Source organism: Haliotis rufescens, unplaced genomic scaffold, assembly GCF_023055435.1.
Source record: "Haliotis rufescens isolate VD_foot unplaced genomic scaffold, xgHalRufe1.0.p SCAF_18, whole genome shotgun sequence".
Lineage (NCBI taxonomy): Eukaryota > Metazoa > Mollusca > Gastropoda > Lepetellida > Haliotidae > Haliotis > Haliotis rufescens.
Genome location: NW_025963868.1, coordinates 28424233 through 28444782, shown reverse-complemented (window position 1 = coordinate 28444782; position 20550 = coordinate 28424233). Strand labels below are relative to the sequence as shown.

Below are 20550 nucleotides of genomic sequence, written 5' to 3'. Positions count from 1 at the left end.
AATTTAGGAGACAAGCATGGAGTATGCAGAGCCTTTTGTGACTCTGAATTTAGGAGACAAGCATGGAGTATGCAGAGCCTTTTGTGACTCTAAATCTAGGAGACATGCATGGAGTACGCAGAGCCTTTTGTGACTGAATTTAGGAGACAAGCATGGAGTACGCAGAGCCTTTTGTGACTCTGAATCTAGGAGACAAGCATGGAGTGCACAGAGCCTTTTGTGACTCTGAATTTAGGAGACAAGCATGGAGTACACAGAGCCTTTTGTGAGTCTGAATCTAGGAGACAAGCATGGAGTACACAGAGCCTTTTGTGACTGAATTTAGGAGACAAGCATGGAGTACGCAGAGCCTTGTGTGACTCTGAATCTAGGAGACAAGCATCGAGTACGCAGAGCCTTTTGTGACTCTGAATTTAGAAGGCAAGCATGGAGTATGCAGAGCCTTTTGTGACTGAATCTAGGAGACAAGCATGGAGTACGCAGAGCCATTTGTGACTCTGAATCTAGGAGACAAGCATGGAGTACACAGAGCCTTTTGTGACTCTGAATTTAGGAGACAAGCATGGAGATGTCAAATGCGTGGACAATTGAGAGGCTGATGCATTGACCAAGGTAATAATGTAGTGCTTTGAGCACACTTGAGGGAATGGATTGGGTGCATAATAAATGTGATTTTGATTATTATTGTTATCCATTCAAGAATGTGATACTTGGATCTATACTGCCCCTGGATCTGCAAGGGGAGACAATCCAAGGGTACTGGAAACCATTCTGCAACAGCTCGGTGCTACTCACTGCTATCTGCTGGAAGTCGTGTATTTTCTTGTACGCCAGGTGCATCTTCTGCCTGGCTTTCTGTGAAGATTCCATGTTCTCCTGGAGTCTGTCCTTTACGTCCAGCAGGGAGTACAGCGTGGCTCGGGCACGCATCACTTCCAGCTCACCGTCGATCACCTTCCTGGAACAACACACTAGCATTTAACTCACAGGCAGCTTCACAGCTCTCTGTACTCCGATGCATCTGTGACCAGTGCTGCAGCATGTGCAGTGTCCTGACCCGGTCTTCAACCAGGCTCCAGCTCACCGGGAATTAACTGAAAGTCCAGTTTCCACCCTTGCCGAACTTGGCTGGAATTTTTGTTATCAATCGTGGCGCTACCAGTGGCTATGACGAGTTATGTCCCTTCTATGTCCCTCCTATTGATTCCACTTCTCATGTCACTTGCATTTGCTTCAAACAAAATGGTGGCACCCAGTCAAGATGATCTGATCGATAATCAAGAGCTATGTTGTAATAAAACGGGTCTTAATTCGCATCAATGTGCATCAAATCATCTTTATTAAAAACATCTGTTCACGCCGAGTTGGCGGTACACATGCTTTGCAAATCCTGCAATCGAGCGAAATCTGCACGGCAATTTATGAACCTGATGTCGATTTTGTTTCGTGTTTTTACTGGATTATGGAAAGACTCGTTAGTTCAGCCAAAATATTACTCCAAAATTCCAGCCTAGTTCGGCGAGGTGGAAACTGGACTTATATAGTCAGTTAACTCCCTTTCCTCGGGAAGATGCCCGTCCTGTGAAAGCATCCTCAGTAATCCAGGGGACATTATGCCCATGATAATTGAAGACATAAACTATGAGAGGGAGTTGTTTATTGTACAATGAAACACTTCAGGGAGGATAAACAATGAGAAGCGTTTATTTTTTATATGAGATTTCAACAGTATCTACAGCCTCCTTAAGAACATTAATAAAATTGACAAGCTCAATAATATTTACCCGTATCGAAAAAATGGTGACTCCCTGAATACAATCTGATCTTGGCAATGTTGGAAAAGTTCATTAATGAACAGGGGGTTAAGTTTGGTATTTCTTGAATATTCTCACAAACACCAAACCAATTGACAGCCATTATCTGTACATTTTCTCCCATTACAGATTGCCAATTCTCACCCACTGATGGATGCGATTATTTAGCCACTGCGTTTATCTGAGTTGCCAGCTACATCTAAGCGGGGAAGTAACAACTCACTACCCTCTCAAAAATAGTGCCGTCCAATTTACGCAGTCATCAAATTGCAAGCGTATGTTGGAATTCCAGAAATGATGTCATGACTTTTTATCGTGAAATAAACCATACCTCTTCATGAATACTGGTATGAAGCAAGACAAGCGAAGTACTTGTGATACTGATTGTGATGACTGATAGGGTGGCTATTTGTAACATTGTGTCCCAGGAATGTTGGTGAATGGAGCCAGGTTACTGTATTCGAATTAATAAGCGCCCCACTCTTATAAGCGCCCATGATAGTTGCAAATATATTGGCTAGTAAACAATCCCAATTAGCACTTCCGATTGATCAATGTACATAAGACTTATTTATTCGTGTATAATACGCACTTATGTGTTATATGCACCCTTAATTATGGGCAATTAAATTCTGGAAAAATATATCTGTCGTGTATGATTCGCACATACTTTTCTTTTGTATCATTGCAGGTACATAAACATTGAAATTTAAGATCTTTCAACTCTTTTTTTTTCCACCAAAATTATATTCTAATAAGAGCCCCTAATTTCTAATTTTGAGAGCGCCCTGGGCGCTTATTACGTTGGATACGGTACTTTTTATTTATCCAAACAGAGCAGATGCCATACTGACTGTGCTAGCTGCAGCTCCCCGGCGCGGTCGGTGAATGTCCGTGTCAGCAGTTTCCTCAGCTTGTCCTGGAGGTTGCTATATTCTTGCTGTAGTTTGAAGGTCTGGTTGAGAGACTTCTCCGTCATCATGTAGTCATGGAGGTGACTCAGCTGACTCTCCTGGGACAGACAATGATTGATTGGTTGGTTGGTTGGTTGGTTGGTTGGTTGGTTGGTTGGTTGGTTGGTTGGTTGGTTGGTTGGTTGGTTGGTTGGTTGATTGATTGATTGATTGATTGATTGAGTGAGTGAGTGAGTGAGTGAGACCAGACCAGACCATCCAGTGATTGAAAACAAATCAACTGTCAACACTAATTTTTGTTTGCTGTTTAATGCTGCACTCAGCAATACTCCAGCTATATGACATGCATCAACCAAGCCAGCAAACCTGACCACCCGATCCCGTTTGTCGCCTCTTACGACAAGCATAGCTGCCTTTTCAAGCAAGCATGGGTTGCTGAAGACCTATTCTCACCTGGATCTTCACGGGTTTCCAAAATATCGGGGTACAATGACATGCTGTCAACCAAGTCATCAAATCTAACAATAGCACCGTTCTAAGGCCAGGCGTTTTATATTTATCGGATTACGGACCCGCCGACTCTAATCTTTGAGAAAATGTTAAAAAAATAAATCAGATTTCCATAATTTTTTCCCCGCCGATAGCCGCATAGTCAGTTATTTTATTTGTTATCATCACCTTTTAATAAAAAACATAGGAATTTACCATTGCAAACCAGTAAAGAGATACATAATCTCGAAGCCGAACATGAATAGCCTCCCTTGACAATTGTCCGAATTTGTATTGTTACTAGTGGCTTTATTGTCACAAATGGTGGTCTTTTGAGCACAGAATATGTTCATAAAGTATGCCAGAGGCATTCTGCATTAAAAAAAATAAAAAATTCTCTCCTCCAACCCTGGACTTTGGGCTGAAAAATCCCTAATCCTAAAAATGAAAAAAGCCTGGCCTAACCAGGAATCACTGATTGTGGCATGTAACCTGTGTGAAGAAAACACAATAATTGAACAATACAGGACCACTCTAGTGAGACCCACAAATCAAGATTTCGGTTGGTTTGTTGTTTAATGCCGCACTCAGCAATATTCCAGCTTTATGACAGTGGTCTGTAAATAATCGAGTCTGGACCAAACAATCCAGTGATTAATATCATGAGCATCAATCCACGCAACTGGGATCGATTACATTCAACCAAGTCAGAGAGCCTGACCACCCGATCCCGTTAGTCGCCTCTTACGACAAGCATAGTCACCTTTTACAGCAAGCATGGGTTGCTGAAGTCCAGTTCTACCCCGGAATCTTCAGGGGTCCAAGAACATAATCAGGGCATATGAATGATCACAGCATCCTGGTGCGTCCAAAGGACAAAACTCTGTTCCATATGTGTTTTAAGCTTGGTTTAATATAGTGAGTGAGTGAGTGAGTATGGTTTTGCGCCGCTTTTAGCAATATTCCAGCAATATCACGGCGGGGGACACCAGAAATGGGCTTCACACATTGTACCCATGTCGGGAATCGAACCCGGGTCTTCTGCGTGACGAGCGAACGCTTTAACCACTTGGCTACCCGACCGCCCCCTTGGTTTAATATAGAGAAATCCGCACATACCTCCAACAGCTGGTGGACAGACATCAGCAGTGGTTGCGAAGAGGACATGTCCTTCAGCTGACCTACTTTCTCAAACTTGAACCTGAATCAAACACAGTGAGTGAGTGAGTGAGTGAGTTGGGTTTAACACCGCTTTTAACAGTATTCCAGTTATATCGCGGCATGTCAGCTTAATGTGGGTGGAAAGCCCGAAGTGATGCAGGTCTCAGACGTTTACCACTTCGGTGAAACCCACGAGCACGGGTATGGTGCTGACAAACCTAGAAACATAATCGGGGCGAACCGGGATTCGTACACACAATCATAGGTTTCTGGCGTGCCCAAGGGACGTGAGTACCAAAATGGCTAATTAATGGCCATAAATAGATTTTTCAATGTCAAAAATTGGACATAAACTTCAGGTGTCTCTGAACCATATTCAGGCGTCACCATTGGTGGAAACAAGCATGTGCTTTCTGAGAAGATGACCTTGCCACTGACGACTGATAGGCAGGCTATGATATAAATTCACTTGGCTTTCAGTCAGGTGAGTTAACAGTTGAACTGGTTTTGATTTTATTTAAAAGAGTGAGTGAGTTGGGTTTAATGCCGCTTTTAACAGTATTCATATCCCCAGCAAATCTCAGAAATATGGGAAACATTTGGCCATAACTCACAAGATCCACTGCAGTAAAACTTGTCTGGTCTATAATCATATCCAGTATTGACTATTGTAACCATGGTAACTGCCTCTTTGTGAATGGAACCAAAGAGGAGAGGTGAAATTGGGTCTAGCGTTGTGTCCAAGATTATTGCACTTATATTCCGAGTGTGGCTGCTTGTACTATTCCGGGCTAATGCCAATTTTATAGTGCTAGCCCACAGAGATAGCATGCCGCAGTTTAACACGAATACCCCTTGTTTTAGCCCCTTAATGCCGAGTGCCAGGCAGGGTAACAACAAGTACCATCTTTTAACGTCTTTTGTTATGATGCACTCCGGGATCGAACCCCGAACCTTCTGCTCTCAAGTCAGATGTTCTAACGCTAGACCGGGGAGGCAGTCATGTAATCAAAGAGCAGATTAAAAGACTTATGGCCATCATGATCGGAGGACATCCCATTAGGGGTCACGTCAGAACAAACGGAAAATCTGAAATCTGCTTCCACTATTTTCACTTTCAAATATCAGCTTAAGACATTTCTGTTTCCACAATACTTACAGTTGCCAAAGCTCACAGAGCATATTTATTTTGAGAATTGCTGTGCTCTATAAATGCATGCATTATTATTATTATTTACAGATCAAAATAAATGCAGCAAAGAGGGTTTGGGTGATCCTGGTACAGACAGGCTGGTTAGGCTCATCATCAGCTCAGGGACCTTTCTCCCTCTACAAGCAGCCCAGACAGCAAATATGACTTCTCCCAGGAAGCGATGCCTAGTCAAACCCACCCCGAACTTTTCGGAAAATGTGTATCATCATCATCATCATCATCATCATCATCATCATCATCATATATCATCATCATTATTATTCAGCAGCAGCTGCAACCCACCTGAGTTTCTCTGCATCCTGCTTGATGTTGATGGCAAGCGTCTTCTCCCGGAGGGCCAGGGCAGACAGGTTGGTGTTGGTCACCAGACTGCTGACCAGCTGGCCGACGGTCAAGTCCGACAGAGTTGTCTCCACCTGGGTCCACAACCCTTGCTTTTTCTCATTACTGAAAATCAAGACAAAAATCAAAACACTGCAGACAGAACATAACATGTTTAGCCTGATCATCCCTGACTACAAGTACATCCGATGAGTGAGTGAGTTGGGTTTAACGCCACTTTTAACAGTATTACAGTTATATCGCGGCATGTCAGCTTAATGTGGGAGGAAAGCCACAAGTCTCGGACGTATACCACTTTGGTGTAACCCACTAGCAAGGGTATGGTGCTGACAAACCTAGAAACATAATCAGGGCGAACCGGGATTCGAACCCACAATCGTAGGTTTCTGGCATGCCTAAGGGACACAACTCTGCATAGCGAACATCCGATGATGACGGTGCACACTTACAAGGCTCTCTTGTCCCCAGCAAAGCTGCCCTTGAGAGTCTCATGAAGGAAGGCGCCGATGTTGCCGCAGGTCTCTCGTACTTGACGCTGAAGTAGTATCACATATAGGTGAGGTGAAATGGGGTTTAACATCTCATCCAAGATTATTGCAATTATATAGAGACGTGCATACGTGTGGGGCTGCTTGTACTAGTCCGGACTGATGCCGATTTATAGTGCTAGCCCACTGAGATACCATACCGCAGTTTAATATGAATACCCCACTCAGACACAGTATACTGACTCCGAGCCGACCAGTCCTTGTTTAAGCCCCTTATTGTCAAGCGCCAGACAGGGTAACAACAAGTACCATCTTATAATGTCTTTAGCCAGGGATCAAGCCCGGGACCTTCCGTTCTCTGGGCTCTACCACTAGACCACGGAGGCGGTCAGTCACACAAACACAGAGATGGAAACTACTGTCACACATTTTCTACATGTCACTTAACCCCAAAGACCTGGCATGCATCATCTATCAGTAGAATATGGCATGCATCTATCAGCATAATATGACATGCATTATCTATCAGAAGAAAATGGCATGCATCACCTATCAGTAGAATATGGCATGCAGTGTCTTTCAGTAGAATATGGCATGCATCTATCAGCATAATATGACATGCATTATCTATCAGAAGAAAATGGCATGCATCATCTATCAGTAGAATATGGCATGCAGTGTCTTTCAGTAGAATATGGCATGCATCTATCAGCATAATATGACATGCATTATCATCAGAAGGAAATGGCATGAAGTGTCTATCAGTTGAAAATGGCATGCATCATCTATCAGAAGAAAATGGCATGCATCATCAATCAGTAGAATATGGCATGTATCATCAATCAGTAGAATATGGCATGCAACATCTATCAGTAGAATATGGCATGTAACATCTATCAGTAGAATATGGCATGCATCATCAATCAGTAGAATATGGCATGCATCATCAATTAGTAGAATATGGCATGCAACATCCATCAGTAGAATATGGCATGCAACATCTATCAGTTGAATATGGCATGCAGTGTCTATAAGTAGAATATGGCATGCATCATCAATTAGTAGAATATGGCATGCAACATCCATCAGTAGAATATGGCATGCAACATCTATCAGTTGAATATGGCATGCAGTGTCTATAAGTAGAATATGGCATGTATCTGTTAGTAGAATATGGCATGCAGTGTCTATCAGTAGAATATGGCATGCAGTGTCTATCAGTAGAATATGGCATGCAGTGTCTATCAGTAGAATATGGCATGTATCTATAAGTAGACTGGCATGCAGTGTCTATCAGTAGAATATGGCATGTATCTATCAGTAAAATATGGCATGCAGTGTCTATCAGTAGAATATGGCATGCAGTGTCTATCAGTAGAATATGGCATGTAGTATCAATAAGTAGATCATCTCACACAGCTGACGGCCTCAAGTCCACTGTCTCCACCATTGCTGCCTCCAGCCAGGAACACTCGGGATTCACTGAAAAAGGGAAATAACAAGGTCATGTGTCAGTGCACAATGTAGGGAATAACAAGGTCATGTGTCAGTACACAATGTAGGGAAGAACAAGGTCATGTGTCAGTGCACAATGTAGGGAAGAACAAGGTCATGTGTCTGTGCACAATGTAGGGAAGAACAAGGTCATGTGTCTGTGCACAATGTAGGGAAGAACAAGGTCATGTGTCAGTACACAATGTAGGGAAGAACAAGGTCATGTGTCAGTACACAATGTAGGGAATAACAAGGTCATGTGTCAGTACACAATGTAGGGAAGAACAAGGTCATGTGTCAGTACACAATGTAGGGAAGAACAAGGTCATGTGTCAGTGCACAATGTAGGGAAGAACAAGGTCACGTGTCAGTACACAATGTAGGGAAGAACAAGGTCATGTGTCAGTACACAATGTAGGGAAGAACAAGGTCATGTGTCAGTGCACAATGTAGGGAATAACAAGGTCATGTGTCAGTACACAATGTAGGGAAGAACAAGGTCATGTGTCAGTGCACAATGTAGGGAATAACAAGGTCATGTGTCAGTACACAATGTAGGGAATAACAAGGTCATGTGTCGGTACACAATGTAGGGAAGAACAAGGTCATGTGTCGGTACACACTGTGCTTAAACTCCCAGTACTCTATTATCTATCAGTTACACCCACCTAGACTTGTTCACCAGAGACTGTACCCGGGCCTCAAGTCTGTGTTTGAACTCCTGATACTCTGCGACATTCTCCTTCTTGTGTTTGCTGTACACATGGAGCAGCCCAGTCCGCCGCTGCTTGTTCCTCAGGTCTTCACACCCACTGCGGTAGTTCCTCTCTGTTCAACACATCGGGGCTGGACGTTCAGGTGAGGTGAGGTGAAATGGGGTTTAACGTCGCGTCCAAGATTATTGCACTTATATAGCGATGTGCATGCACGTGTATGTGTGTGTGTGTGTGTGTGTGTGTGTGTGTGTGTGTGTGTGTGTGTTTGTGTGGCTGCTTGTACTAGTTCGGACTGATGCCGATTTATAGTGCTAGCACACTGAGATACCATGCCGCAGTTTAACATGGAAGCCCCACTCAGACACAGTATACTGACTCCGAGCCGACCAGTCCTTGTTTTAGCCCCTTAATCATGTGTTAATGCTGAGCGCCAGACAGGGTAACAACAAGTACCATCTTTTAACGTCTTTTGGTATGACGCGGCTGGGCATCGAACCCCGGACCTTCCGCTCTCCGGGTGGACGCTCTACCACTAGACCACGGAGGGGGTCCTTGACATTCAGGTATGTCAATATGTACAGTATGAAACAGTATCTTTGTTTTGTTGGTTTGTTGTTTAACGCCGCACTCAGCAATATTCCAGCTATATGACGGCGGTCTGTAAAATAATCGAGTCTGGACCAGACAATCCAGTGATTGACATCATGAGCATCGATCTACGCAATTAGGATCTACTAACCAAACAAGCACCATTAGCCCAGTGGAGTCGTCAAGATAAATGATATGCAGGCAATGGCATTGTTCAAAGTGAGTATTTATCATGTCTAGATATTATTAACAGAAGGTAAGTCAAAAGAAATCAATTATTTTTTTACAGTTAACAGTTGTCTCTCATGACTGGTCAACTATTTTTTTCAGTCCTAAATTAAACAAATAGTTGGCCAGTATTGAGTTATGAAGCTGATTACTGTGAATCATACATCCCAAGCGTAACAGGTCTCCTGCACACCAGGTCCCCAGCGTAACAGGTCTCCTGCACAAGAGGTCCCCAGCATACTAGGTCTACTGCACACGAGGTCCCAAGCGTAACAAGTCTCCTGCACACGAGGTCCCCAGCGTAACAGGTCTCCTGCACACGAGGTCCCCAGCATACTAGGTCTCCTGCACACAAGGTCCCCAGCGTAACAGGTCTCCTTCACACGAGGTTCCCAGAGTAACAGGTCTCCTGCGCACGAGGTCCCCAGCGTAACAGGTCTCCAGCACACGAGGTCCTCAGCATACTAGGTCTCCTGCACACGAGGTTCCCAGAGTAACAGGTCTCCTGCACACGAGGTCCCCAGCACAACAGGTCTCCTGCACACGAGGTTCCCAGCGTAACAGGTCTCCTGCACAAGAGGTCCCCAGCGTAACAGGTCTCTTCCACACGAGGTCCCCAGCGTAACAGGTCTCCTGCACACGAGGTCCCCAGCACAACAGGTCTCCTGCACACGAGGTTCCCAGCGTAACAGGTCTCCTGCACAAGAGGTCCCCAGCGTAACAGGTCTCTTCCACACGAGGTCCCCAGCGTAACAGGTCTCCTGCACACGAGGTCCCCAGCACAACAGGTCTCCTGCAAACGAGGTTCCCAGCATAACAGGTCTCCTGCACAAGAGGTCCCCAGCGTAACAGGTCTCTTCCACACGAGGTCCCCAGCGTAACAGGTCTCTTCCACACGAGGTCCCCAGCGTAACAGGTCTCCTGCACACGAGGTCCCCAGCACAACAGGTCTCCTGCACACGAGGTCCCCAGCGTAACAGGTCTCCTGCAAACGAGGTTCCCAGCATAACAGGTCTCCTGCACAAGAGGTCCCCAGCGTAACAGGTCTCTTCCACACGAGGTCCCCAGCGTAACAGGTCTCTTCCACACGAGGTCCCCAGCGTAACAGGTCTCCTGCACACGAGGTCCCCAGCACAACAGGTCTCCTGCACACGAGGTCCCCAGCGTAACAGGTCTCCTGCACACGAGGTCCCCAGCGTAACAGGTCTCCTGCACACGAGGTCCCCAGCGTAACAGGTCTCCTGCACACGAGGTCCCCAGCATAACAGGTCTCCTGCACACGAGGTCCCCAGCATAACAGGTCACCTGCACACGAGGTCCCCAGCGTAACAGTCTCCTGCACAAGAGGTCCCCATCATAACAGGTCACCTGCACACAAGGTCCCCAGCGGAACAGGTCTCCTGCACACGAGGTCTCCTGCGTAACAGGTCTCCTGCACATGAGATCCCCAGCACAACAGGTCACCTGCACACGAGGTCCCCAGCATAACAGGTCTCCTGCACATGAGATCCCCAGCATAACAGGTCTCCTGCACACGAGGTCCCCAGTGTAACAGGTCTCCTGCACATGAGGTCCCCAGCATAACAGGTCTCCTGCACACAAGAGGTCCCCAGCACACATAGCTTACGCCAAAATTGTTAAGATTGGCATCTCTATAATTCCACTGTAGGACATCCACTAGTGTAAAACATCTTTGTCATATTCACAATAGCCTCAAAGGTGACATTGACCTTTGACATAATAAATACAAATGAAAACTGATGTGGTAGGATTTTTTTTAAGAAACATGAAAACATAAATTTCAATGCCTGCAGAGAAAAATGTGCCTCAGAAACTGACACTAACCATGTTTTACCACACAATTAACACAGACTCTGACCTTTGACAAAACTATTCATAAGGCAAGGTCCCATTCAAGAGAAGTTACTTACCAAGTGACCCGTGGAGATCCGGGGAAGAATAGGTCTTCAGCAACCCATGCTTGCCGTAAAAGGTGACTATGCTTGCCGTAAAAGGTGACTATGTTTGTCGTAAAAGGTGACTATGTTTGTCGTAAAAGGCGACTAACGGGATCAGCTTGTCAGGCTCGATGACTTGTTTGATGCATGTCATTGATCCCAATTGCATGGATCGATGCTCATGATATTAATCACTGGATTGTCTGGTCCAGACTCGATTATGTACAGACCGCCGTCATATAGCTGGAATATTGCTGAGTGCGGCGTTAAACAACAAACCAACCAACCAACCAACCAACTTACCAAGTTTTATGCAAATAAGCTTGGAGAATGTGTAACCCCAGATTTTTCTATCTCGTGACCATGACCTTTGAATCTTTGTGCCAAAAGAATTCCCCAGGGTCATAAAAGAAGACAATGGAGTGAGTGAGTGAGTGAGTGAGTGAGTGAGTGAGTGAGTGAGTGAGTGAGTGAGTGAGTTTAACGCCACTTTTAGCAATATTCCAGCAATATCGCGGCGGAGGACACCAGAAATGGCCTTCACACATTATACCCATGTCGGGAATCGAACCCGGGTCTTCGGCGTGACGAGCAAACGCTTTAACCATAAGGCTACCCCACCGCCCCAAGAAGCCAATGGAAAAGTAAGACCTAATGTAAATAATCTTTGTGAGGACGGCCCGATAACAATCCCTGGCATGGGTCACACTATAACAAACATTAAAGAAGTCCCCCTTTAACACGGCTGCAACTCATGCTGATGCCAATTTAACCCTAAATCAATTTTCATTTCATTGACTCAATATTAGTCGACTAAACTAAGTGATGCTTCACACAGACCTGTTTGTATCGTCTCTCTTTCAAGTCTCTTCAGATCCTTCTCTATATGACTGATGTCGGAGAGACACTGGGTTACCTCCCTTGTCAGCTGAACTCGTCGCTCTGCTAGGGCCTCCTGCTCATCACTGTGTGAAGTTCGGCTGTCCGAGGAGTTCTTCAGGTGCCTCTGGTCGCGACTGAGTGCATGGTTAAGGTGGCAACAAGTGATGATCATCATCACAAACAAGGAGTGAGTGAGTGAGTTGGGTTTAATGCCACTTCCTTACGCCAGGGATTCCTTACATTCAAATAATAACAAAGCCAAAAGGAATCTAGGATCTCCTGTATTTCGAAACAATGTTGTGATATCCTTGACCAGGGAGTTCACTGGATTAATAAATGCAATCTGTGTATCATTTTATCGGACACAAAATTTTGCGTGAAATATAATAGATGCAAATAATAGTAATAGCCACTGGTGGTGCTTGTGAAGCCCAGACATTCCAGCTGCTAATCTCACTAAAATAATATCTTTTATTCTGTTACAATATCTCTGTGTGTGAAGATCTGAACACACATCTATAGGATGAGATAGCTTAAAAATACAAAGTACTTTGAGTTGCGTGTGGTCATTATTCCGATTCAGTTTGGCGACTGTGTTAAGCAGGATGATGACCACATAAAAAATACCACATAGGCTGCATTTGATCTGATTCCAACTCTGACAGAGCCATTGTGGACTCTTGTGATTACTTGGCCGACAGTCTGCAGTTTTTACAAGTCTTCCCTGCTGGACGAACAACTGCTTTAGGATACAGAGCCAGATTTCCTTTCACTTTCTTCACTGTCCTGTAACCGAGAAACAACCTGTCGAGGATTGGATGCCATAGCAGTGTGAATGTGTGTGTGTGTGTGTGTGTGTGTGTGTGTGTGTGTGTGTGTGTGTGTGTGTGTGTGTGTGTGTGTGTGTGTGTGTGAGTGATTGAGTGAGTGAGAGGGTGAGTGGTGGTGGGGTATGTGTGTGTGTGTGGTGTGTGTGTGTGTGTGTGTGTGAGAGAGTGTGTGAGATGGTGTGTGTGTGTGATTGAGTGAGTGAGTGGGTGAATGGGGATGGGGTATGTGAGTGTGTGTTTATGTGGGGTGAGAGGGTGTGTGGGTGTGAGCATGGGTGGGTGAAGGTGTAGGTGTGGTATGTGAGTGTGGGTGGATGTGTGTGAGTGTGTGTGTGTGTGTGTGTGTGTGTGTGAGGGGGAAGGGATGTGAGTGGAGAAGTGTGTGGGTATGGGTGAGTGTGGGTTTGGGTTAGTGAGTGCGCGTGGAGTGAGGTGAAATGCCAATTGCAACAGTATTTCAGTAACATCACTGAGTTTGGGAGAAGATCATGTGCAAAGCGAGAAACACAGAATCCAGTACGAGTAAGGTACACAACTCTGCAGTGTGGGATAAGTGAAGGACTTACTGCACTGAGTGGACACGGCTGAGGATGAACTTCCACACATCCACTGTCGACCCCCGACAGATCCTGAAAAATATTATCAACCTATCAGTTCGGACAGGGTTCCAGGGTGGTTTATTAGCTAGGACATTGACTGATTGACATCCAAAATGTCCTAAAAAAATTCTCAAATTGGTAATGACACTGAAGAAATCAAAATCTCATAAAATCAACAAAATAATGAACATGTGCTAATGCCATTTTTCTAAAGAAAAACCCATTGGGGGTTTACATTATGATTTAAGCATGTTAAGTGTGCCAACCAGAATAATACATTTCAATGAAAAAAAAAAAGAAGGTTATTTGAAAATCTCTTTCCCAAAAGTTTGGAATTGGAACCAATGTCGCCAGTCTATGCTTGTGGTGTCAGTAAGAGGTGACTAAATCATGTAAATGCTTCTGGGTAGAATATAGGTCCCCAGCAACCTATGCTTGTGGTGTCAGTAAGAGGTGACTAAATCATGGAAATGCTTCTGGGTAGAATATAGGTCCCCAGCAACCTATGCTTGTGGTGTCAGTAAGAGGTGACTAAATCATGTAAATGATTCAGGGTAGTATATAGGTCCGCAGCAACCTATGCTTGTGGTGTCAGTAAGAGGTGACTAAATCATGTAAATGATTCAGGGTAGTATATAGGTCCCCAGCAACCTATGCTTGTGGTGTCAGTAAGAGGTGACTAAATCATGTAAATGATTCAGGGTAGTATATAGGTCCCCAGCAACCTATGCTTGAGGTATCAGGCCTCAAAGTTGCGGCTAAAATGGTCGCCAATGCAATCTAAATTTCAATTTGTCTACTGTCTAAATTTCAGAGGAAGACGAATGACTACCTTGAAAAATATCTTGTGGCGACTACATTCTATTGCTACAGGTTGTAGACACAAAAATAAACATGTCTGCTACTAATTGTACTCGCAAATAATTCCTCCTAAACCCAACAATGAACCGAAATACATCAATATTAATTTAATTAGTATTTTATTTTAGTTAATAGTTTTTTTGAGAAGCAAGGATATACCTATATAATCTAGTAACATAAATTGCATCATTGTTCGAGTCACAAATAACAAAACTCAAGTACAGTTTCCACTAATATACAATTCCAAGACTAGTGCTACGACTTGTACATATAATAGTTATTTGATCAAAGATAATTTCAAATCTTTTGGCTACCTACACGATTGGCTTGACTTCTTGATTGACCACTATGGCTACTTGGTAAAAATTTAAACTTTGAAGCCTGCATATTGGATCAGGTGGTTATTGATAAATGTTCGTTCACAAAATTAGTGAGTGAGTGAGTATGGCTTTTCGCCGCTTTTAGCAATATTCCAGCAATATCACAGCGGGGGACACCAGAAATGGGCTTCACACATTGTACCCATGTCGGGAATCGAATCTGGGTCTTCGGCATGACGAGCGAACACTTTAACCACTAGACTGCCCGACCGCCCCTTTCACAAAAGTAATAAATGAACACACTTTATGCAAAGTATGAATCATTAAAATATATAAACAGGCATGCAAACTGTTTTGCATAAAACATTGGAGTGATTGGAACAAGTTTGTGTTTGTTTGTTGTTAACGTTGCACTCAGTAACATTCCAGCTAAACGACAGCAGCCTGGAAATAATTGAGTCAACCAAGTAACCCAAACTGACCACCTGATCCATTTGACACCTCTTGTGACCAGCATGGGTTGCTATGGAGCTGTTCTAACCTGTAGTCCCTACAGGTCTGTTAATCATTGAGCGTGGACCAGACAATCCAGTGATTGATATCATGAGCATCGATCACGCAATCAGGATACAATGACATGCATCTACCAAGTCAGCGAGCCTGACCCCCCGATCCCGTGAGTCGCCTCTTAGTCTTATGACAAGCATAGTCGCCACTTATGACAAGCTTATAAACCTATTCATTGGGATCGCTATTAAGTAAGAGACTTCTTTCTATAGGCATTAAAACCTAATGTGAGGTTTTACTTTCCAGTCGGGTTAAATCTCATAAACAGGGACGTTGTAATGTCCCTGGAATTTTATATAATATCCCAGGGATTTTATAGGATATTCAAGTCATATTTGCTGTAATATCCCAGGGATTTTATATAATGTCCTGGGTGTTTTATTAATGTAACTTCTGTTCAGATTGTAACATGTAATGAAATGTAAAATCAAACGACAAATGTTTTCTTTATATTCCTGAGGATCGAACTTGCAACCTTCATATCTGCAGCCCAGTGAGTGTACCACGAGGCTACAGATATGTTGATAAGCCACACTGGTTTTTAGAATGTCCTTTTCAAGATCCGTACGCCAGCAACAGATATTTTACGCGCGTTTCCTTAGGTTCATGGAAAGTATGTTAGAAACATAAAAATGTTGATAAATGTTGTTTTAAGTTTCTTTTTTCGGTTTATAAGCATGGAAAAACACTTTCCCTTGGTTTTGGTAGACAGAGCTTCGCCCCCTTGGTTTTTCCCTCTCCCCAGGGCATGCTCTGTCTACCAAAACCTCGTGAGCGTGTTTTCTCCAATACATAAACCCTTCTTATGACAACCAGTGAGCCTGACCACCCGATCCCATGAGTCGCCTCTTAGTCTTCTGACAAGCATAGTTGCCTGTTATGACAAGCATAGTTGCCTCTTACCACAACCATAGGACAAGCACAGTCACCAGTTATGACAAGCATAGCTGCCTCTTACGACAAGAATAGTCAGCTATCCCGTTTTCTGGTAATTACTAGTTTTTCGTAGGTGAAATTAGTTTGGACCGGTAATTCATGTCAGTCCCTGTGGACCAGCAAATAAAGTACATTTTAAATCTTTAATGTTGAACAAGACAATGGCGATATTAGTATACCGTATTCGACATAATAAGCGCTCAGGGCGCTTTCAAAATTAGAAATCGGGGGCTCTTATTGAAATATTATTTGAGTGAAATAAACTGAGTTGAAAGATAAATTTCGTGGTTTATGCTGACAGCCTAAAATGTTTATGTACGACAGATATATATTTCCAGAATCCAATTGCCCATAATGAAGGGTGCATATAACACACGAGTGCGTATTATACGCGAATAAATAAGCCTTCTGTACATTGATCAATCGGAAGGGGTGCTAATTGGGATTGTTCACTGGCCAATATATTAGCAAATATCGCCGTAGGCGCTTATTAGAGCAGGGCGCTTATTACGTCGAATACGGTAAGCATATATTTCAAACAAAGTCAGCTTGTCTGTAACCATCTAGGTTTCCCCTTGTCAGTTTTTGGTAGACGGAAAAAACATTTCGCTTTGCTCGGGGTTAAAAGTATATTTGTTGAGACTTCGTCTTGATATATTTGAAAAAGGGAGACAATTGAGTCTGTGAGCAGCTGGTATAATCTGAGGTATGGAGAGTTATGTACCCTTTGATTTCATCCGGTGAAGGTAGATTAGTTCCCGGGGGTGGGGCAAAGTGCATCTCCTGTGTCAGCCATGTGTGTAGCTTGTGAGGGATATCCTTGTCTGACATCTTACAAACACCTGCAACATATTAAATCATTCATAACAAAAGACAGAGCTGAATAAGGTTCGTTTTCGTTTGTGTTTCCATAAACCGAAAAAACATTAGGAGACGTCCACAAAAACAACTACTGTTTCTTGATTGGTTGACAATGAAAAGGGCGGGGCTTGTGTTGCATTATTGTGCTGAATGATGTCGCTGATTTCGTATTGTTTAATCTTTATGTGTTAATGATTAATAGAGCTGAGTACGGCTTCGTATCCTGCGATAAAGGTTTTATCACGATATGGACTGCCAATACTATAGGGATCACAATACACTACATCAAATAGTAAGAAATCACTAAAATACAGCTCTAAAACCCTTTTCTTCATACATTTATCTCAAAAACATTAACAATGAAAACCACAAGAACAAAACAGGATGTAACTCTATTACTAGAATTACCGTATTCAACGTAATAAGCGCCCCGCTCTAATAAGCGCCCATGACGATATTTGCTAATATATTGGCTACTGAACAATCCCGATTAGCACCCCTTCCGATTGATCAATGTACACATGACTTATTTATTTGTGTATAATACGCACTGGTGTGTTAAATGCACCCTTATTTATCATATGGGCAATAAAATTCTGGAAAAAATATTTTTTGTACATAAACATTTCAGGCTGTCAGCAGCAACCACAAAATTTAACTTTCAAATTTTTATCTCACCAAAATAACATTCTAATAAGAGCCCCCTATTTCTAATTTTGAGAGCGCCCAGGGAGCTTATTACGTCGAATACGGTAGTTCCTGATCTGTTTATAGCACATCGCGATCTCACACACTGACGATTCAAGTATCGTGTGCACCTAAGTATCGATGACATTATAGGTATTGGTGAATCGTTACAGCCCTAATAATAAATAAGAAGTCTGTGCAGTTATTATTGGTCCGAAATGTATATATACTGTATACAAACATCGCAAATGCACGGTTAAATTTGTTTGTTTGTTGTTTAATGCACACTCAGCAATGTTCTAGCTCTATGATGCGTTCTGTAAATAATCAAGTCTGGACCCGACAATACAGTGATTGACATCATGAGCTTCGATCTACATAATTGGGATCCAGTGACATGCATCAACCCAGTCAGTCAGCCTGACCACCCAATCCCGTTAGTAGCCTCTTACGACAAGCAAAGTCGCCTTTTTGAGCAAGCATTCTATTTTCTGTCTGCCTGTGACTAATGTAGAATGTAGAAAAGTTATACTGGTTATCCCCCTTTCTTAAAAAGAGGTCTCAGGTCACTATCTTGTCATGACTCAAATCCTCCAAATCCATTTCGTTGGACAACTATTCATTAGCTTTGAGAATGTTTCCCTAACGTGTTTCGACAACTCCTGCAGCGCTTTGAACAACACATGATTGTTACAGACAGTGTCGCATATTGTCGGCGAACCTGGTGTAAAATACACCAACCTGTGGAACATTTCTGTCTTTCGGTATACCCCTGACTATATACAGAAACAATGCATAAAACAAATAACCGGATGAATTTACCATGCACCGAGAATTCACAAATATACTCTGTCGCTGTCGCTGTCTACGTGAATTTCAGAATTGCCGCCATCTTTTTCGAAACCCATTTCCGGTTGTTCGGATTTTATGTCACTCGCACAAATTTACCGGACGGAACCAGAACGTTTATTTCTCCTGTTTGGTGAATCGTACGTTTATGCACGGACCTATACAAGTCCGTGGTTTATGCAAAGATGAAGTTCTCAAAGTACATTTTATTTGGACTACACTTGATCGTGTGCGGAGTGGATTAATTCAAATAATTCCAACCGCATTTTATGTTATATATCATATGTAATAAAAATAACTTTCATAATTACCGATTATCCAGCTTATGCTGTCAGTGTCTCCTCACATAATCTCCAATGACACGAATAACAAAGTTATAAAGCTATTACTTGTATTTTACTTATTATGTAGCGTCAATAAATATCATTGCTGTTTTCCTAATACCGTATTCAACATAAAGCGTCCATCTCTAGAAAGCGCCCACGGCGATATTTGCTAATATATTGGCTAGTGAACAATCCCAATTAGCACCCCTTCCGATTGATCAATGTACCTGTTATTTATTCGTGTATAATACACACTTGTGTTTTATATGCACCCTTAATTATGGGCAATTAAATTCTTGACATTACATCTGCACAATTAAGATCTATTTATTGTCTTTGGTGGTAATTTATACAGAAATAAAGATTTTTTTCGAAATAAGAAGGAGGGTGGAATATTGCTAAAAGCGGCGTAAAACCATACTCACTCACTCACTGTATCCGCCCATGAGATTTAATGATAATGCTTTCATAAACTAGTGTTGGTGAAAAAACGAACCACCGCTGACTATTGTATTGGCAAGATCTCATTCGTCACCTGTTCGCACCCGTGAAGATTCCGGGGTAGAATAGGTCCTCAGCAACCCATGCTTACCGTAAAAGGCGACTATGCTTGTCGTAAGAGGCGACTAACGGGATCGGGTGGTCAGGCTCGCTGACTTGGTTGATGCATGTCCTCGTATCCCAATTGCATAGATCGATGCACTGGATTGTCTGGTCCAGACTTGATTATTTACAGAATGGGGCAACTGGATTTTTTTATATATAGAAAACAGTTTTATTTGAATCATGAAAATACAAGCTAGGGACAAGTGATACTTGTACAAATATATGCCCCCTCCCCGTCAAAAATAGTTAACTATACGGCCTTGTGTACCAGCTGTTAACCGATGCAATGTACACGAGAACGGGCCCTTTAATAATCAACATTATGTCGGCTATCCAGAATTTTATAAAAGCAGCAAAACTAATAATAAAACATCGCCATGACATGAAAGCATGATCAAGTAATTATATTTTTTTGTTATTTTAAATTATCAAAAAAGAACTGTCGGATGTGAAGTCTTTGCACAAACAATCTTCCGAATCAGAGTGAATGGAACTACGTACAGTATATACATTAAAAAAGAATCTGATCTGGATATGTCATTAATATAAATCATCATCTCTTTTTGTAAATGATGCATTGAATATTTATACAATAACATACATCTACACAAACATAAGAAATAAAACTAGCGGAGTGAGCAAATTGGCTGTCCCCGAACTCCAAACATGATGTGTTTATCGATTCTACATTGGGTATCCCTCTAAGGCTCTTCACAGTGTTATCGAGTTCCCAACTCATACGAATAATACAAAGCGCTACCTTGCAAGCAATGCATGGAGCTTACTTCCGATAATAACAAACATGGTTGGTCATGTGATGT

The 20550-nt window shown here is 42.8% G+C and overlaps 1 protein-coding gene across 2 annotated transcripts in view; it reads right to left on the bottom strand.

Annotated features, from left to right (window-relative positions):
• The window catches only part of LOC124148915 (AUGMIN subunit 5-like), a 31277-nt gene extending 12422 nt beyond the window's left edge, over positions 1-18855 (bottom strand). For both annotated transcript variants that reach the window (XM_048398547.1, XM_048398548.1), the window contains exons 1-12: positions 18771-18855; positions 17125-17242; positions 13684-13746; positions 13041-13073; positions 12246-12421; positions 8584-8743; positions 7837-7903; positions 6383-6468; positions 5874-6038; positions 4337-4418; positions 2669-2826; positions 796-958 (exon numbers count right to left, since the gene is read on the bottom strand). In XM_048398547.1, the coding sequence (XP_048254504.1) occupies positions 796-958; positions 2669-2826; positions 4337-4418; positions 5874-6038; positions 6383-6468; positions 7837-7903; positions 8584-8743; positions 12246-12421; positions 13041-13073; positions 13684-13746; positions 17125-17231 (1260 nt within the window). In that variant the 5' untranslated portion in view covers positions 17232-17242; positions 18771-18855. The remainder of the gene's footprint in view (positions 1-795; positions 959-2668; positions 2827-4336; positions 4419-5873; positions 6039-6382; positions 6469-7836; positions 7904-8583; positions 8744-12245; positions 12422-13040; positions 13074-13683; positions 13747-17124; positions 17243-18770) is intronic.
• Between the last annotated feature and the right edge of the window lie 1695 nt (positions 18856-20550).